A 19,186-nucleotide genomic window follows, 5' to 3' on the forward strand; every position below is an offset into this window, starting at 1 on the left:
TAAATTGGAAGGATTTAGAAAAACAAAACCCCAATAACCCTGTAAAGAATAACTGTACTGCAAAAGATTGTATAATTTGCATTTCAGTACTATTTATAGAAAATACACGTACTTATACATACTTTCATGGCAAAATTTTAAGCTTCCTTAGATTAAAAGATGACTTTAATGAATCTGTCAGTATTTCACATGTGCATTATTGCCTATATTTTGAAAAACAAAAAGCTGTACAAGTTGAGCCCTGTATTCTGTGTGTCTGGCTGCATAGTCAGAAACAGAAATATTGCACTCAAGACCATGCCTACAAAAATGCACATTTAATAAGGCCATTGTATTCAAGATTGTAATGGGACTTGAATTACATGAACAATCAAATATATCATAAATAGACCTAGGAAAGTCATACTGCAAAAGATGTACTCAAAACAGCAGGGTTCAGTAATTTAATAACTGGGGTTTTTTTCCCCATGAAATGGCAATCTCTTAAACTGGTTTTATGCACAGGGCCAGATGACATGATGTGTATGTACACATGCATCCTCACAATGAGTTTTTCATGGTTTTTTTAGTATTTAACAATTACCCCAGAATTTGACAGTAGATTTCTACTTGAGTTCTGTCAAAAATGTTCAAGTTGCAATCAACTTTAATCCACTTCCATGCATGATGAGGGGGAGAAAATTGACTTTCAGTTGTTTAAATATTTATCATCATGCAAGACATAATTCTTAAGTCAGAAAGTGTAGCAAAGACACAATTGATCCTGCGCTGGAATAGTCCCCAGTATGCTGTTTCAGAGCTAGATCACAGTAAGAGTATCAGTTTAGCTGATCTGGCTTATTGAATGAATGACAGAGCAAACAACCATTTAACACAATTCAAGGAATGATACAGATTTAGAAGTTAGCTGCCTACATCACATGGCAAACAGAAAGAAGCTACCCTTTAATCAAAGTGAGGTAAACGACCTTGAAATTACAGCAGGGTAACTGCATTCACACCAGTCACTACCTTGGAACAGCAGGTGTGCTGTAAATCTGCTCTGTAGTTGTTTACTCCTTTAGCTATTCCAAAGTTACTGAGTCAGCCAGCAGTTTGGCTTGGTTAAGGGTAGTGGCATTTGTCCAAGAAGAAAGGGTAGATCACCATCCCTCTTCCCCATGCCACGCTACGTAAATACGCAGTTATGCAAATGCAAAAAGCATCATTACAAAGGCTGGAAGAATCAGAAGACACAGCAGATAAGAAACTTAATGGTCACATGCATTTGAGTTCAGCAGAGCCAGTTTTTCACAATTCTACATTCTGCCCAAAAATCCACAGTGGTGGTGCTTAGGGATGAACCACCTTCCAGCTGAACCAACTCCAGCATTACAGCATTAGAAATTATTTTCTAATACAACAGGCTATATCCAAAACTCTTTTTCCTAGGTCTTGTTTTCTGGGTTTAGACTTTTTTTTTAATAGAAGCAAGACAAACCTGAGACACATAATATGTAACCTGCTTGCCTATAATAAACAGTCAATGGATGATTGAGATTAAAAAATCTAATAAATGTGTCACTCACTTTACACTTACAGTTCCATGTACTTTTTCTGCACCAATGGTGCTACTTGCCAGACATATGTTTGTTGCTACCTCTGGATATGTTTTTGACCAGAGCTGGGGGGGGGAATGTATTTGGACAGTAACAATGCAGCTCTTGCAGTGATGGCCAAGGAACACAGTAATTCAGGATACAGTTTCTAATTCCACCCATCTTCTACTCATTGCATGCTAAGCACCTCAAAATATATCTCTCAGTAATCACATTATCCAGAAGGAGTATAAATCTTTCCCTATTTTCTTCACAAAAGGAATGGTAAAAAGTCCTTTGTGTAACATGTAAATGAAAATCCATCTAAAACTTTCTACTTATTTTTGCAGTTTTGACTTATAATGGTGACCTGTCTGTCAGGTAATACTTTGTCTGCAAGTGTCTAACAAATAGAGTTTTGACAGGTATCAAGCAATAGCAACGTTTTCAAGGTTTTATGTTTGCTATATTTAGTACTTTTAATACTCCCAATAAACTGATGGTTGGTCTTGTAGTTAGCACAACTACCCACGCACACAACATTTCTAAATGGAATTACATGCTCTTTCCTCTCCATCATATCATTATCTTACCATTTTGAGTATCAGTCAGTGCCACAGATTTAATGCAGGTCATGGACAACAAGCAGCAGGCCTATTTTTACATCTTGCTTCAACCAATATATTTGTTCATATTTACACATTCTTAAAATGTACTCTTGATTTGGCTCCATTAAAGGTATCACTCCAAAATTTCAGTTTACATTAAAATGATGACTTGATCAAAGGATACCACCAAAAATCACTTTTACTCCCACAGGGAAACACACGTTCTCCTGAACTAATATTAGCAGATATTTAGATTAGAGGACTCTGTATTTCAGAAACCAGTTATTTAATGCTCAATATTCTTTTCAGCAGATGAAGAGGTAGGTATATTTCCACACAAGAAAAAATAATAAAACAAAAACCAAACTGTAACAGATACTCAACTAAATCAAGTAATGTCTGGAAAATCAAACACTGTTCTGACAGCACATATTTTGTCTGAAGGTACTCTCCAAGGAGGGCAAGAAAAGTTGCGGATTCTGATTAGATAATACATCATAATTTGAAATTTAATAGTTTTCTGGAAAGAAAGCACAAATATTCAAATGCTACTTCCTTCCCATCCCCCCACCCCCCAAGAAATGTGGGTGCCAACAAAACTGCCTGTATCAATTGTAGTATTAACTTTTGGACTGCTAAACATGGAATCAACTGTAATTCTTCCTTACATTCACCAACACCAGCAGTCTACAAGTTTACACAGAGACCATATGCATGATAATTACATAATTACAATAGAAATTCAACTTTAGTGTTGTTCTTAAAACAATCTTCATAAATAATGAAAATATCTGTGTTCTAGCTCTTCAGTAACCTAAGGTTAATTGGTACAGATAATGTTTTTTTCTTCCTTTTATAAACCAGACTGGAGGTTCCTCACTGCCAACAATGGTTAAGGCCTGGATCAAGTTATTCTCCTTTTGCTTTTCCCTTTTTCTGCTTTTTTCCATTTTCCACCACCGCATTATTTTCTGGTTTGCTTACTCCATTTGCAACAGCACCATTTGCTATTTTGCCATTCTTTACAGGTTCCTTGGGCAGCTTATATGTCCGATAGTAGAAGTTACCAAACAGGAAAATGAAGGTGACAGCATAGAAAATGACACCCCAGTGCATCCATTTAGGGAAAGGACAATCAATATAAATAGACAAGGCTGTGTGGCCAATAGTCACATGGAACTGCACCTGAAAGACAGAAAAAATAGAATCAAAAATGTCTGGATATATTCTGTAGGTCTGAGCACATCAATTTATACCAATTCATTAAGTAATGAAAACAGCTGAATTGGGAGATGGTAGGGAAGCTGTATTTGGCTGTCACATTCATGCAGGCACATCTGTGCTTGACCAGGAGCATCACATTTATTGTAGTATCTGGCATCAGTTTTCAGAAACAGGAAAATGAGAAGATAATAAGCGATCTGGATTTTCTCTACATTTTGAACATGTTTTTGTTACTCAGTTGAAACAACTAGCAAGGAAGCATTAGGCTTTAACTCACACAACTCTTATATATGCTGCATATTTTTTTTCAAAGTTGAATAAATGCTTCCATCTCCAGAAAGTATTCTAACTGAAGAGTGTCAGGCAGAGAAGAACTTTTGGAAGGAGCAGCATCTGATTCAAAGCTCTGCAAATGCAAATCCACACAAAGGCAACACCTTTTATCCCAAAAGGAGGATAATTACTTACCAATTGCAATATGGTCAAATATCGTTTCCACCACAGGTATTTTTGAAATTTAGGGCCACAAGCTGCTAATCCATAATACATGTACATAATGACATGAATAAATGCATTCATTTGAGCTCCGAAAAAAGCTGTCCAGGAATAGAAGGGGAGACCATCATGTAATTTTGGAAAAGAGGATTCTTTTCTAGTATTACTCGTATAATTCTTTTTAATAGTAAAACTTACAAAGCACAGGACATGTCAGGATTCCATCCCCAAAAAATTGAATAGTATAACACAGACCTGGCTGTCAACATGTGTTGACACAAACAGATGTTAATGCAAGTAGTATGTCACATCTTCCATGTAACTACTTATGCCAAAGCTTTTTATAAGATTTTTGTTGAACAAAAAATCTTATAAATGACATCTATTCCACAGTAGTTGTTGTACTGTAACTGCAACTGTTTTTCTAAAGGATTATTAAAAGCTTTATTTGACATGTAAAGTATAAAGTACCAGGCTCTGAACTTAAATCTTCTAAACTGTATTTAAATGCAAAAGGTTTACTTCTCAGCAAGAAGTCAAGAAACTCACATGGAAGTCCGATTAAATAGGCCAAAAAAAGCCCGTACAAAGCAAAACTTGACTCGTTCTTTATAAGAACTTTAGGGCATTGCCAGGTGAGTTTGTCTAAATTAATCATTTTTAGTTTCTTTATTTATTTAAAATATCCAGCATTCTTAAATATGTCAGTGTATAGTATAACATTATCCAGAATGATCCACATTAGATCCATATTGACAGTTTCATTTGCATTAAGATCTCTTTGCTTTGTCAAGATTAGCAGCCATTTAACAGAAACACATTATATCTTGTTAAAGTATTCTTACACTGACAGAGAGGCTCAAAAATGCTCTAATGTATAAGATTAGGGCAATACAGACAACAGTTGCCGACATCAAACAGCTCAGATGCCCGTGTGGTCTGGCCCCAGTCGTTGCAATAGGGTCTAGTTTATAATAGACCTGTCTATGTAAGCAATGGGCTATCAACTAGAAAATAGAACACAGACCTATCCACATTTATGCAGTAGTGCTACATAAATGCAGAAAAGCAACTGCTGCTTTTCCTTTTGCAGGCTCTAGGAACTAAGAGGCAGTGCTAGAACACAAAACTTGGAAAAATTTGGAAATAGTTTTAACTGTTGTATTAAAAACTGCAGATATTTAGCATGAAAAATCTGAAAAGGCAACAAGGGAGTGGGCCTTTTGAGATATCCAGGGAATTTCTATGCAAGACTACAAACAACCATCCAGTCTACAATAATCTTATTCTATAGGTGCAGTTGCAAATAAAGACCATGAAACATCTGGTTGAGTACCTGCTTCCTGCATATTACATAAGAGAAATTAAAAGGTAGTCAGAGACACTAAATTTATATATTTCTTCCTTGTAATGTAAGTGGCCACTCAGTACAAACTGTCTACAGTAAATGGGAGCATAAACCACCCATGCAGTAAGTATTAGTGTGGTTAAAAAAAACAAAAAACAAAACACCAAACCCAAAGTATTAGTTTGGTGTTCATAATATGGTATTTTGTGTTTACTATATGGTATTTTCTGTGTTGCAAGCCTACAAAACACACATCAAAGGAAACAGGGCATTTTCCCTGTACCCTCAGCTCTGCAGAGCTTTCAATTTGAGAGGCAAGGCTAAACAACAGGAACAAGAGTACAGTGTAGGCAATGAAGGGTGTGGCAAGTGCAATAAACAAAAATAAAATGATTTGATGGAGGCTTTAGAAAAGAAGAAAGGGGAAAAAAGGCTGATAATGAATTTAGACTTGTCTCATTATGAATAGGTTTTAAAAGTGAATTGACAGATTTATTGGCTCACCTCCAAGGGAAGGTTTCAGAATTTTATACATGCCTCTTTATAAAAATAAAAGCAAACCTCAAACTCATATACAATGCCAAAATAACATCTCCATTGACTTCATTAAATTTGCACACAGAATGTGGCCCACAATGAGATTTTGCAGCTCTCTGTATCTGCAAAAATTAAAGTTAAGCAAGGTGCATACATCTTTCTGTTTCACACAGATACAGATACTTTCAAAGGCATAACTGCAGGCTTGCAATTGATGCCCATGAGAAAAAGAAAAGAAGTTTTGCAATTCATTAGATTATTGCCCTGCTATCTTTTCCTCCCCCATGTTTCCCACAGAAGGAGACTGTATGCATTAATAAACAGTTTTGTATAGTATTAAGTCAAGTCTATAAGATTTTCTTCTATTGCTCCCAAACGATAATAATTCTCCCTTCTGCCCAGTCAAAAACATACGAGAGGAAAGGAACTCACCTTGTCCACCTGCAACCCACTTAATACCAATCCACCACAAGGTGAACATGGTGAAATGGTGATAGACATGAAGGAAACTAATTTGGTTAAATTTCTTCCTCAGGATGAAGAATACTGTATCCAAATATTCGATTCCTTTAGAGACATAATACCACCATAAAGCAGCAGCTATCTGCAATGAAGAACAGAGAATATGTAAGTTTTAGTGATTCCAAGCTGAATGGAATGAAGTTCTCACCATCTATCTACTGTAAGAGAAGGATATCTCCTCCTTCCCTAAATCTTGGTTGAGGTGGAGTCAAACATCTGACAGTATGAGAACAACAAAATAATACTCCTTTCATCTATTCTGGACATGGAAGAAGATTATTCTGCTGCTCACCAATCACATCTGTAAAAAAGAGCTGATATAGTTAAAAGCTTTGCCATATCTGAACAGTTTACCAGTTAAACACGGGAACATTCTCTCCTAAGCTTTGCAGAAGAAGTCTGCCACAGGGCTTCCCCCCTCTAATGGGGCAACACTTTGATGTAGTCAGAACAATGAGGCAGAAACATTATAACAAAATGAAGTTGCAAAGGCGAAACTTGCAGTATCACAGGCATATGGGTGGAAAGATACCAAAAAAAGATGCAGCACAGATTTCACATTCCTTATAGCAATATTCCCTCAGCTTCTTCTGGTCCTCTCAGGAACTCCCTCTGTAAAGCAGCATTCCCCCAGTGGCTCTCTGCCATTCAGGGAGTAGAAAAAAAGAGACCACAGGAGCCATCCAAAGTGAAGAGATATAATCCATCTACCCAACAGGGAAGCGCTACACACCCAAGATTCTTTTTCTCATCCACGCATCACAGTGCATCTTGCCCAGGATGCAACATAAACAGGGCTTCCTGCTGAAATTAGGATATTGTCAAAGCAAGTAAAGCCCAGAAGCTCTGTGTAGCAATATGCTAATGCTATGATATGGGAGTATGGTGGTGGTAGGGACTCCCTCCCAGATCCCAAAACATAGCAACAAGTCTAGTTTTGGCATTGTAAGTCATCTAGCTTGTTATGCAAGGGTGGGACCAGATGGTGACTCACACAGAAAGTGGAAAAAAAAAAGAGTTGGAATTGGTACCACCAGCAAGGAGAGCGATGTCACAACACACTATGTGTAAGAATTTGGCCTTGTCTTTCAGGACTCAGTTGATGGTAAACCAGACTTTCTTAAGTTAATATGGTGTGAAATAACCCCACCACCCCCTCAGTCCACAGGGAAGACAGAAGAAAAAAGAGTTAAGACAGAGTAGCTTCCCTTCCCAACTACGCACATATTTTTAGGTGAGATAAAGAGGAATCATAAAGAGCTGTAGAGAGCAATGCTACAGCCCTGCATGGTATTTTCCTCCACCTCTCCAAACCAATGGGAAAGGACAGCATCTCTCCACAGACTAAGTTTGTCATAGCCATAGTTGGTCTGGTGAATAGTTTAGGAGAAATTACAGCAGAAGCAAAAATGCAGCATAGGCGAATAGTGCTGCATATCTGCATTGCAGGCTCTGCAGCTTCCCAGAGGGACAGCACATCTTACTGATGCCAAACTGCAGCCTTCTATGCGCCCATTAATGAACACCCTTCTCACTCTCTGGATGTGATTTAGCCCACTTCACGTCTTGGGAAGAGGAGGCAGAGTTTTTTTACTTTTATATGAAGAGATATTAATATCTAAAGCTGGAGAGAGGCTTAATAACAGAAAAGTGACTCCCACAGATCTTGGAGTTCCCAGACACAGAGGCAATCTGCAAGAATCATATATATATATATATATATATATATATATATATATATACATATATATATATACACACATATGTATATATTGCTCAATATCCAGTACTGCCTCTGGGACAGGTAGTCAGGTATTCAGTAACACCCACATCAAGGTTTGTCTCACACCCAGTGGGTTAGCATAACAGTCCAGCATCTCTTTCAGGTCTTTGCTAAAGTTGCATCTCTTACATAAATTAAGATAAGCATCTTTTCATTTCATAAGTTAACAAGAAACACTTTGGACTGTATATCCATAAAATAACAATCCAGCACTGCAATACTTCAGCTCTTTGGAGGTGCTCCCTTCAAATAAACTTTCAGAGAACCATGAGGTCAGTTACAAGCAAACTGCCATAAAATCTTTTATAAAGTAAATTGACATTTTTGTTAATAAAATATGGGAACAATAAGTCCATAAGCCAATAAGCAAATAACCAATTTACTGTGACACAGAGTAAAATATAAAAATCCTACAAAAATACTTCTGTCTCATCCCCAAAGTGCCACAAGTTCAGTAGACGTTCTTGGGCAAGTCACATAACACATCTCATTGCTCTTCTTTTGAATTGCACCTAGTGAAGAAAGCAATTACACTTCATGGGTAAAAATAATCTGAACTTTTGATCAAAATGCTTCCCATCACTTAAGGAAAACAACAGGATTCTTTGAAGGATTATACCTGCTGATTTTGTGTTCCTGTAGATCTTTTGCATGTCAGCTTCTTTGCTCTGTTACTATCATCAAATTTTCTACCATTTACTCTCAAACCTGATAGGTTTTGTGTACTGATGATCTATTTCAGTACTTCCAGTGACTTCTACAGATGTTTTCATCATTAGCTTACAGAAAAAAATGAAACAAATGTCAAGTCATTTGCCTGAGGCCATGAATAAAATCAGTGGAAAAGGGCAGAAACAGAGGAAAACTATACACTGATATGTAAGCTATGTCAGGAGCAGATGGCTACTAATAGATTTCTTTTGCAAAGCATCAAAAATCATGACCTAACCTTTAGCCTTTGGACACTGCATGCAAGAAAGATTTAGTTGAAAAGAAAAGGAAACATGCATTAAAAAGGCACATCCTTGTAATGAACAATAGTAGTCACAACTATATATTTTCTGGTATTTTTCATATGTACCAATCTAAGTCTGTTAAAACACCAGATGGCACAAAAGATTACATTACAGCCTAGGATTAAGGGGGTCAACAAGAGGTCCAATCCCATGTCCTCTGCCTGCTGCAGGGTTTTTGACTGTAGGGCTGTTTTATGACTGGACTCTGTTTCTGCACCATTCTTCCTCATTTTGGGTTGGAGACATTTTATCCATTAAGGGGTATGAAGGGACAGGTACTTCTTGGAAGGTTACAGCAATGTGAAAAATTAAAATAGCTTTTATAGTGAATTTTCAGTTACAGAATTTTGTTTACACAACTTGTGAAGTCAAGTTTACTGAAGTTTGAAGTATGTTATGTCTTTTTCATAAGAGGAAACCACTCAAGCTCTAGATATAAATACTAACAACGTAGATTACAATTACAATAGAGAAAACAACCATTGCTTGGTTTCATGATTACAATCAGCACACTTAAAATAAGAACTAATTCACACAGCCCCATATTCCCAATTCTTCAGAAATGCTAATAAAATAGATGAACTTTGACCTGGTAAACAAGAATTCACAAACATAAGCAGAGGGGGGAAATGACTACTGGCAGACAACAGCATACATTAAGTTAGACAGTGCAACAAAATTGTTCACTTCAAATACAGAAGCTCCCAAAGGAGTACTACAAAGCATGGATTTAACATCTCAGCCCTTTGCATTTATTATTTTGATTCTTAAGCTATAACCAAAAATGTTTTTGCAAGATACATCTGTAGATCTCTCTAAATCTTTCTAAGAGGTTTGTTCCCCCTTTTCTTTCTTGTATACTCTGAACATTTTTTTTTCATAACAAAACCACTCAACTTCCTGCCAGCAGTCAGTACAGTGGCTACCTACTACATTTATCAGATAAGTCCTTCACAAAGGAGTTTATTTCAGCAAATGTTTCAGCAACTGGGGAATTTAATTTTCATCCCTCCCTACTCCATTGTTTCTTGTAGAATAGCCAGGGAAGCCTCAATGAGATTAACATGTGTAGGTAGGTTAAAAAGAGTAAGCAGGAGGACCAGCTTCTTCACATTTTGTGTAAATTACCTACACAATTAACCATCAGTGAAAGCCAGAAGATCAATATAAAGTTGAAGAAAATATACAGACAAATACATGGGAAAATATCCCCCTAAAAGCTGGCAAGACCAAAGAGGCTATGTCTGACTTAAGAGGTCTCTGAGCCACAGGTTGCTGTGTTGCTAAACTGTACAGGGGAAGTGCCACCACATGCCTTTAATTTGCTCCCTTAAAATCACTGGCTCAACTGTCTTGATACATGATGTGGGTTGGAGAGGCAGAAAAGGATATTCTCAGGTATCCAGGACAGCCAAACTTTTTTTTTTTTTTTTTTTTTTTTGAGGGGGAACTTTTTCTGGGAGCTCCCTGTAGTCTCTTGAAGGACAAAGGATGGTTTCTTGACCCCTTATTTTGATTAAGAGCTTTACATAAAGGAGGCCACTCAATGTGATGGCAATATCACAGCGGCACATTCCCAAAAAGCCACAAACGGGGGCCCTACCAAGGCTCCTATGTTGCCATTTAGACCACTATATACAATTAGTTTCACGTTTCTCAACATTTGTAAGCCCCAGATTAAAGTCATATATGAAGCTCTGCTTTTCAGAGCATGTTCCATAATGCTTTCTGGGCTCAGTGCTGTTTCCATGTGAGCTAGTCCCAGTCTTTATCTGAGCAATACAGGATTTATTTACTCATTCCCTTGCAAATATGGTCATTGCATTTGTAACTGATTCTACTGTTGCAGTGCAGCTTTCCTCTGCAGAGCAAACCCGGTGCCAATAAATACTAGCTATTTAGTATCTAGATCTACAAAAGGACATGAGAGATGTGCTAAAATGCTCATGGATTCCATACTCAAAACTGCAAAAAAATTTTAAAATTGCTTTTGCAGGTTTGTATTATGAAAGATGATAGTGAATGAAATCTTGATGAAGTTTGGATTTTTGGGGTTTTTTTTTTCCGTCTGACAGTGTCACAAAACAGCACACCTTCTAAATCCATAGCATGATATACTGTAAAGCAGGACAGACATGTATCCAAGAATTCTCACTTCGGCAAAACACACTTGTGGAAAGTATAATTTTTTATTTGCAACTTATTTACCTAAACTGAGAATTAATTTAAAAAGAATCACCAGAAAATGATCAAGATAAGAATCTTGACTGATAACATACTATACACTTCCTGCAATAACTTGAGAGGACTCCATTTTCCCTCGTTCCTCAACTCCCTCGGTTGCAAACTGAACTCATGCTGCAACTTAAACTTCAGGGATAAGTTTTATGCAAACCCACAAATCTGGGAAAGAATTTTATAAAATTTTAAAAAATAAGAAAAAAGTCAGGAAGTCAAAATAATATATATTGCTAGAGCAATCCTTCCTATCTGGACATATTATATAGTCCAGATATAAATACATTCTTCAGGTCATTTTGCCTTATTTCATTGTGTAATAATGCTGTGCTTGTCATTACAAACAAAATGGATGATAATTTTTTGAGCAAGTCTGACCTCTCCACTGCCTCCCAAAAACAAATGCACCTAAAAGGGAGGCTATGAAACAGAGGACTGCTTGTATTTAGCTAATATAAAAATTCTTCCCATTTATACCACAACAGTCCTCAATGACATTCAGCTAAGTACAAGGGCATTCTGTTTTGCTTATCTATTAAAAAACCCAAACCTGTCAAGCACTTGCTATACTCTGCTAGATCTCGTTTTTTTTAAACAATTTTTAACAGCATCATTCTTGTGACTGACATAGTGAGAGCACTGTATTGGCAAAGGTGAAAGATTGGTAGCTACAAAAAGGTGAATAAAAACCTACACACAGAGCTGTTCTGCAATATCAGCCATTATAAATGAGGTGTAAGACTCAAACGTTTTGTTCTCACTACCACCCCTGCCACGTTCACAAGCTTTTGACTAACCTGTCCATGAACAGCCACCTCACAGACAAACATTTTTCAAACTACTATAAACATAACATATATTTCCACTGCATTTTCAGGAACATGTCCTAATCTGTACATGAAACTTGCAAGAACAGCTGAGAGATTCTCTAGTGTCAGCTCTACTGGAAGATAAGGTTTAGTACGTGAGCTAATCAACAGCATTAGGAAAATGAACGAGGAACTGCACTTTGCTTTTAGTTTGGATGTTTTCCAAAACCCAGATATTCGAAATCTAAGATAATACAACGAAATGTACTGATAAGACATTTGCCAAATGCCAGCAAGACCTCATAAAGCCAAACATGGGTAAAGGAGACAAAGAGTTGCCACACCAGTATGGGTGAAGTGCAACCACAAGATAAGATGACAAATCTCACTTGCTTTGATCTAGCTAGAACACACCACCTTTACTGGTGGTATCCCAAACTTCAGCAAATGTAAGAAGCAAAGGATGTACACAAAGTTTACCCTGGGTTGTACAACTGTGGATGAAGCCAAGGATGGTATCTTCAAGATTCCCCTTACTTGTAGCAGTCAGATGCAAGTTAGCACAAATAAGCTGATGCATTTTGATTAAACCTGCTATGTATGATGTAGTCAAACCTGAAGTGGCCTGTGAGTATGTAACGGGATACAATCACTGCTGACAGTAGCTGTGGAAACACTTTTTCAGAAAAGGCTTAAACCATCACGTAGTGCTATATATTACACACATTCATATACAAATACAAAAAAGAAATACTCACCCTAACTTCATAAACATTATCTGAATAATCCACAGTCTGGCAGACATAGCTGTACCCTCGAGCTCTTGATGACAAGAACAACTGAAAATATTAAAGCAATACATGAGGGGAAATATAATACATAAAGCTCATTTATAGAAATTATCAGCAAATTTCTTGCTACATCACACTTACTGGAACAGAAATACTTAAAATATTCTTATTGGTCCTGAGAATACTATTGAAGAAAGACAATATTTAGTACTAACAACCTATTGTTACAGACTATTTATTTTTTTCTTATAAATTTAAAAGAAAGTACTCATTTTCTCCTACATGTATCGGCCCAGATAATTAGAGTCTTGTACAACAAATTCTAGTATGACCTTAAGCTGTTCAGACACAAATATTCTTTCTGATGGCTTCTTCAGAAACAGAAAATACCTAATTGCTTTCACTACAATTGTCAGAAATGCTATTCCCAGTATGGATTCAGGAGAACACTATTCAAGAGACAGGGATGTACAATTCTTAGCATAGTATAATAATCAAAATCCAGAACCTAATAATTTGGATGTACAATTCTTAGCATAGTATAATAATCAAAATCCAGAACCTCCCCCCCCCACACTTTGAACAGCCAAAGCTGAATACCCACTAAACACAGTGAGGGAAAAGGGATGGAGAAAAGTTCCCCATTTTGTGCCAACAAAAATGGCCTAAAGCAGTTGAAGTGCTTCTGTAGGGCCTCTCCAAACTAAGCATGTTGCAAAAACCTGGACAGGAGAAGATAAAATTGACATTTGAACAAGTTCCCATTGGAAAGAAGTACACTTTTCTAGAGCAGTACAAAGTTCAAGTAACACTTCTAATCTTGGCATTCATAAATATTATGATCCAAGAATGTTTAAAGCCAAGTAATCCCGCTCTATTAAGGATCAAAGAGAAAGAGCAGTGGGGCAGACATAAATTGGGGGGATAGAAAAAGATTTCAAAAAAACCTGTCATGGTCAGGCACTGACTACTCTTACCATTAACCTGACTTCCATCTTATTTACAACATACAAAACTTTGTGAACCTCTGGACTTGTTTGCTGCACATATGTTAAAGGAGGTAAATGAAAGAATTGCCCACAGAAATTATCCTAGAAAAGAAACTGAACTACTTCTGCATCATCTAAGTCCATTTACAAACTACTGTAACTAACTGGAACTTCAGTGTGGCCCCACATGGGCAGAAGCACATCCAGTACTAATAGAGAAGAGCAGGGAAAGTTTAGTTTGCACTGTTACAGAAACCAACCCGTCTCTACCGTGACCTACTGGACAACTCAACCAAAGTTCCCTTGGTAAAAGGCAGTAAATTGACTTCACCAGACTGCCCTGAAGTAGAATAAGAAAGTCATGATTCTGTGGCAAAATAGGGTCTATTCCATTGTGACTTCTGCATGTTCTGAGCAAAATTTGCTCCAAATTTGGACGCAAATTTGAATTCAGCATATGAGTCTTGCATTATGCTTTATGACTTACTATCTAACATAAACTACCACAGATGAACAAAAGAGCTTGCCATCAAGATATTTATTTAAGTAACTTTTAAAGGTGTTTCACATTAAAATTCTGGTTTTAGCAATGTCTGAAAACTTTACAAACACTCACGAAATACAAACAAACAGTATGATTTTACTCAAGACAATTACATTAAACTTGTGTGAATTACAATAGTGGCACAGTGGTATTGTAAACTTTGGAAGCAGAAATTGCCTTGTTACAGGGAACAACTGAAACTTGAACACCTTCCTCCTATCAGTCTCTACAATCAAGAAAAGACACTTGCTGGAAGTGCTGTATCCATTGCCTCAACATCCACTGAATAACAACCTACCACTAGGAGAGAGGAGGAAATTAGAACCCCCGTGTATAAAGTTATGAGCTTTCAGCATATCAGCAACAAATAGGTATTTACAGTCCCACTCATTTTTATGTTAATTCAGTGACTTGGAAATGCTACAAACACATATCCTATAAGGAACATAGGTCTTAATATTATTTGACTGCAAGTTTGGTATAATTCAGCTTATGGATGAAACAAACAAGTTTAAAAGAATATCTGAAAAAGACAGGCATTGCAGTAACACTGCAGAACTAATTTCAGGAGTTTCAGTTTTAGCTTGCCAAGATGATTGGATTTAATCTCTTCCTTCAATTATCCTTTCATGTCACCATTAAATTCTTTTGTACCTGTCACACTACTTTGTTGAGTAGTCCAAGAAAACAGTTTAGACAAAATGATGACTAAGGTGTGATGGCTAAAATTTTACTAAACCATGTCTTATAGTGAGGCTGAAATCATTTTATGATTAATGATTTTATGCTAGGAGCTTTGGGAAAGGGTTAAAATGCAAATAATCATCAGATATGCCATTTTTTCCTGGCAAAAGTACAGAACAGACCAGATAGTTCTGCAACGCTGTAATTTTAACTGCTCCGTTCATTTGCTTACTTCTGGAAATAGACTTTGAAAATCTATGATCAGAGGTCTCCCAGGAAGACAACTCCTGATCCCCATGAGCAGTCACAGCAGCATAAACTTAACATCAGCCATTTTCTGTGCAGCTATCCTTGAATAATAATTACCAAACTGTTAAGTAATCCCAGTTAGCTACTGCTACACAGCTGATCCACTGCAGTGTTACTATTCATTCCCTCTGTCCAGAAAAATCCAACAAAGGAAAAATGCAGCAACACTGAATTTCTAAATATTATAAACACATTGAAAGTATAAATAGCTCAATTTTTAACAAGATACATTCTGACACCCTTTAGGATTATTAAGATGAAAAAAAAGTATCAGTTAAGGGTGTTAAATCTACAGATTTTAGTCTCTCCAATATTTAGACTAATACAAATCTAATAAGAACTTGGAATACCTCAAACACAAATTCTCTCTATTGACTCATTTAGTGCAATTATTCTCAAACAGAAACTACCTATTTATAGAAATACTCACCTCAAAGGCAAACTCATCTTTAAAAGTCTGCGCAAAACATTCACTCTCAATAGACATCAAGAATACGCAACATCATTTTCATTTTGAGACCCTCAAACCTCAGTAAGAATTCCCTCTTGCAAGAGGGCATACACACCTCTTTGAAAATGAAGAAGTTGAGTAGAACCATTCCAAAGTTGTAAACAACCAAGAGGAAGCGTAACTGGAAGGGCTCTCTCGTCTTCATCCATTTGGGGCCCAGCCAGACAGTGAGGAGATAAATAGTGCTTATAGTCAGTGTTGGAAATGGAGACTGCATCAAGGGCCAATCATCAACACGTTTGTCTGGGGGAGTGAAGCAAACAGAAGGAGTCAACAAGGTCTGAATAAAATACATTCCATCATCACTTTAAGCATTGAATTTGTTAAGTATTATTTTCTCCTGGAATAGCTGCATCAGATAGTAGAAACACAATGCACTCATTCTTCCTAGGAAGGTTAAAGAAAATATTTAAAAAAAACCCCACTATATCACAAAGAGATTCATTATGTCATTCAAGCTCTGTTGTTCAGTTCTACAATCCAAAACAATAAAGCAAACAGAATCACATGAGCCCAACCACCAATCAACTCACTAATCCCCCAAACGAATTTTGCTTCTGATGAATAATGACTGCAGTGGCAGTATAACCAAATATTCTTCACCACTGCAAATGAAAGATACATGAATTGGGCAAAATACTGATAAAACCAGTAGCTTTTATTAGTTTAAAATTTGGCACTAGAAGTCTCCTATCAATTTTATACAGGTTGTATGATGATAATCTTTGCTACTTGATGTAGGTCAGTCTCATGTTTCAGACAGAACACTAACAGTATAACCAGAAAACAACCAAATAAAAGAGTTCTAAAGGGATGGTTCTAGTCAATCTGTGCTGCCATATGGGAAACAAAGGTTTTATTTATAGTTTCCTTCAGTCACTCACAGGATCCAGTTACATTACATATATTTCAGAGCTGAGAATATGCTATATTAAGTTCTAGATCAGTATGAAAAATGCAGTGTTAGCCTGATGAACCAGTGACATCTAGGATTAGAAGATAGCTCTGCTAGAGGACAGAAGTGAGATTGCAAAGACACCTCCTTACTTAGTGCCTGTGTTGTCCCATGTGTCACATGTCCCCCCCTGCCCTGAAGGCTAATATCAAGCTGTAGCAAGAGACAAAAGGTTACTACTTCATAACTATCAGAACTTCAGATACTGCACAGCTCTATGATACTAACTGGATTCTTTTCCTGATGCTTAGGCCAGTTACAGTTCCCATGGAAATTAAATCACAGGGCTCCTTGGGAAGCTCAAACATCTGAAACATCTGCCTTCAGTCAAGTGTGGGAAAACTCACAAATGCAGCTGGGCAGAGATTTACCTAGAGGACATTTTTTTTTTTAAAGAAGTGTAAGTCAAAGACCATGAAAAATCCCTATACTACACATTAATTCCTGATCCCAGGCATAGAACCAGCAAGTTAGAAAACCCTTCTTATCAAGAAAATGAGGAAAGTACAGAACCCTGCTGTCATTACTTCTCCCACACTTCTTTCTTGTTTCCTTTGTTGTACTTAAGACCATAAATTATAACCTAATTTTAGGAACAAATTTCATGAGGCCCTCTATTTCTAATAAAAACAAGTACTGTGATCCAGGGAAACAGGAAATGAAGAACACAGATTATTCTTACTTGTAGATGATTTAATAATAATTGAGCTGCACATTGCTCAATTGTGCTAGGAAGCCTAAAAAGAAATTGAAAAGCAGAAAGAGAAGCCTAACTGCTTCCATTATGGCTGTCAATACCAGAAGAGAAAATTCATCTTAATGTATGGAAACTTCAAGAAAGGACACTGATGCTGCTGGAATGATGGGATTCAGCCGTGTAGCCACAGCCACCAAAAGAAGCCAAGGGCAAGACAGGGCAAGGACAACAGGGAGGAGTGTCAAAAAAATCAAATAAATCAGCTGTAGAAACACAGGCAATTAAAGAGGACCTGAACAGAGTGAGAGAAGACAGCTACTACTTAACTTTTCGTCAAGCTCCTGAAACCACCGAGAATACCAAATACCACCTACCAAAGTTGAAATCACTACTGCATTGCAATTATTACACTCTTATATCCTTTACAATTTAGTTTTTTCTTGCCTTTAGTGATTACCAATCTGAATTTAAAAACAAAAAATAACAAAAAAAAAAAAAAAACCAAAAAAAAACAAAAAAAAAAACACCAAGGAAAAAAAAAGGAAAAAAAAAAAACACAAAAAGAAGAGAATCTCATCATCTACCTGGTACCAAGTAATAGGCAAGGACTCACCATGAAACAAGAAAAAAGGTGTCAGTTAAGAGACAGCTCTGGGAATAGCCAAAGAGTGACATGCTTTAATCAAATCCAGATCTCTCTTCACTGTAATGTACAAAGAGTTAAGAGCAGGTGAGGCAAACAACACTGTTGCTTTCCCAGGTTTCTTGCAATAAGGAATACAAAGAGGATAATGAGAAAAAAAAAAACACATTAGAGAATCTGTCTTCTATTTTCTAATACATTGTTTCATGATAATCTTACACACTGGCAATACAAAGAAATGTGAAAGAGGAAGATTTGAATTTTAGCCAGGACGTGAATGTTGCCACCCACTGCTGAAAACAGGAAACCATGACCTGTTCCAGACTTCTTTTTGTGTCAGGAGACAAGGATTTCTGGACCTCTAGATGGAAGAATGAGGGTTCACTAGAGGGTGAAAGGAAAGACAAAGGGATAATTTATATTAAAACCCAGCTGAAAGTAGGCTTTGCCTCATACCTCATCAGCACTGTAAACAATTCTTCCACCTTGTTTCCACAAATACTACAAATTGAAGGACTTCGCTGGAGAAAACCAAGAGATATATTTCATTAGCTCTGACAACTATATAAGAGCACCTAAGAAGCTGCCATTACTCTTCCATACCATGCTCTCAGCCTGTTACTTTCCCTCTCCAAAGGGTTTTTGGACAGTGAGCCACCACATCTCTGAGAAGTCTTGAAGTATTTACAGGAAAAACATGTATTACTGATACAAATCTTGTAACACACTGCCCAGGGTATCCAACATTGCCATTTTGGGGGCCTGACCTCCCCTAGGACAAGTAATTACAAACACAAAATGCTTCTATGAGAGGGAACACGGTAGGCAATTCAGTTCTGGAGTACATGCTGTCCAAAACAGTAGAGCAGTCTATTCTACTGGGCTAACTACGAACACCACCTTATG

At 37.0% G+C, this 19,186-nt stretch overlaps 1 protein-coding gene across 2 annotated transcripts in view; it reads right to left on the minus strand.

Annotated features, from left to right (window-relative positions):
- Window positions 1-2,454: 2,454 nt before the first annotated feature.
- Window positions 2,455-19,186, minus strand: part of ELOVL4 (ELOVL fatty acid elongase 4) — a 33,719-nt gene continuing 16,987 nt past the window's right edge. For both annotated transcript variants that reach the window (XM_068183912.1, XM_068183913.1), the window contains exons 2-6: window positions 16,041-16,228; window positions 12,916-12,996; window positions 6,222-6,393; window positions 3,878-4,005; window positions 2,455-3,370 (exon numbers count right to left, since the gene is read on the minus strand). In XM_068183912.1, coding sequence (XP_068040013.1) covers window positions 3,095-3,370; window positions 3,878-4,005; window positions 6,222-6,393; window positions 12,916-12,996; window positions 16,041-16,228 — 845 coding nt within the window. In that variant the 3' untranslated portion in view covers window positions 2,455-3,094. The remainder of the gene's footprint in view (window positions 3,371-3,877; window positions 4,006-6,221; window positions 6,394-12,915; window positions 12,997-16,040; window positions 16,229-19,186) is intronic.

The sequence above is a fragment of the Anomalospiza imberbis genome, chromosome 3 (assembly GCF_031753505.1).
Source record: "Anomalospiza imberbis isolate Cuckoo-Finch-1a 21T00152 chromosome 3, ASM3175350v1, whole genome shotgun sequence".
NCBI classification, from domain to species: domain Eukaryota; kingdom Metazoa; phylum Chordata; class Aves; order Passeriformes; family Viduidae; genus Anomalospiza; species Anomalospiza imberbis.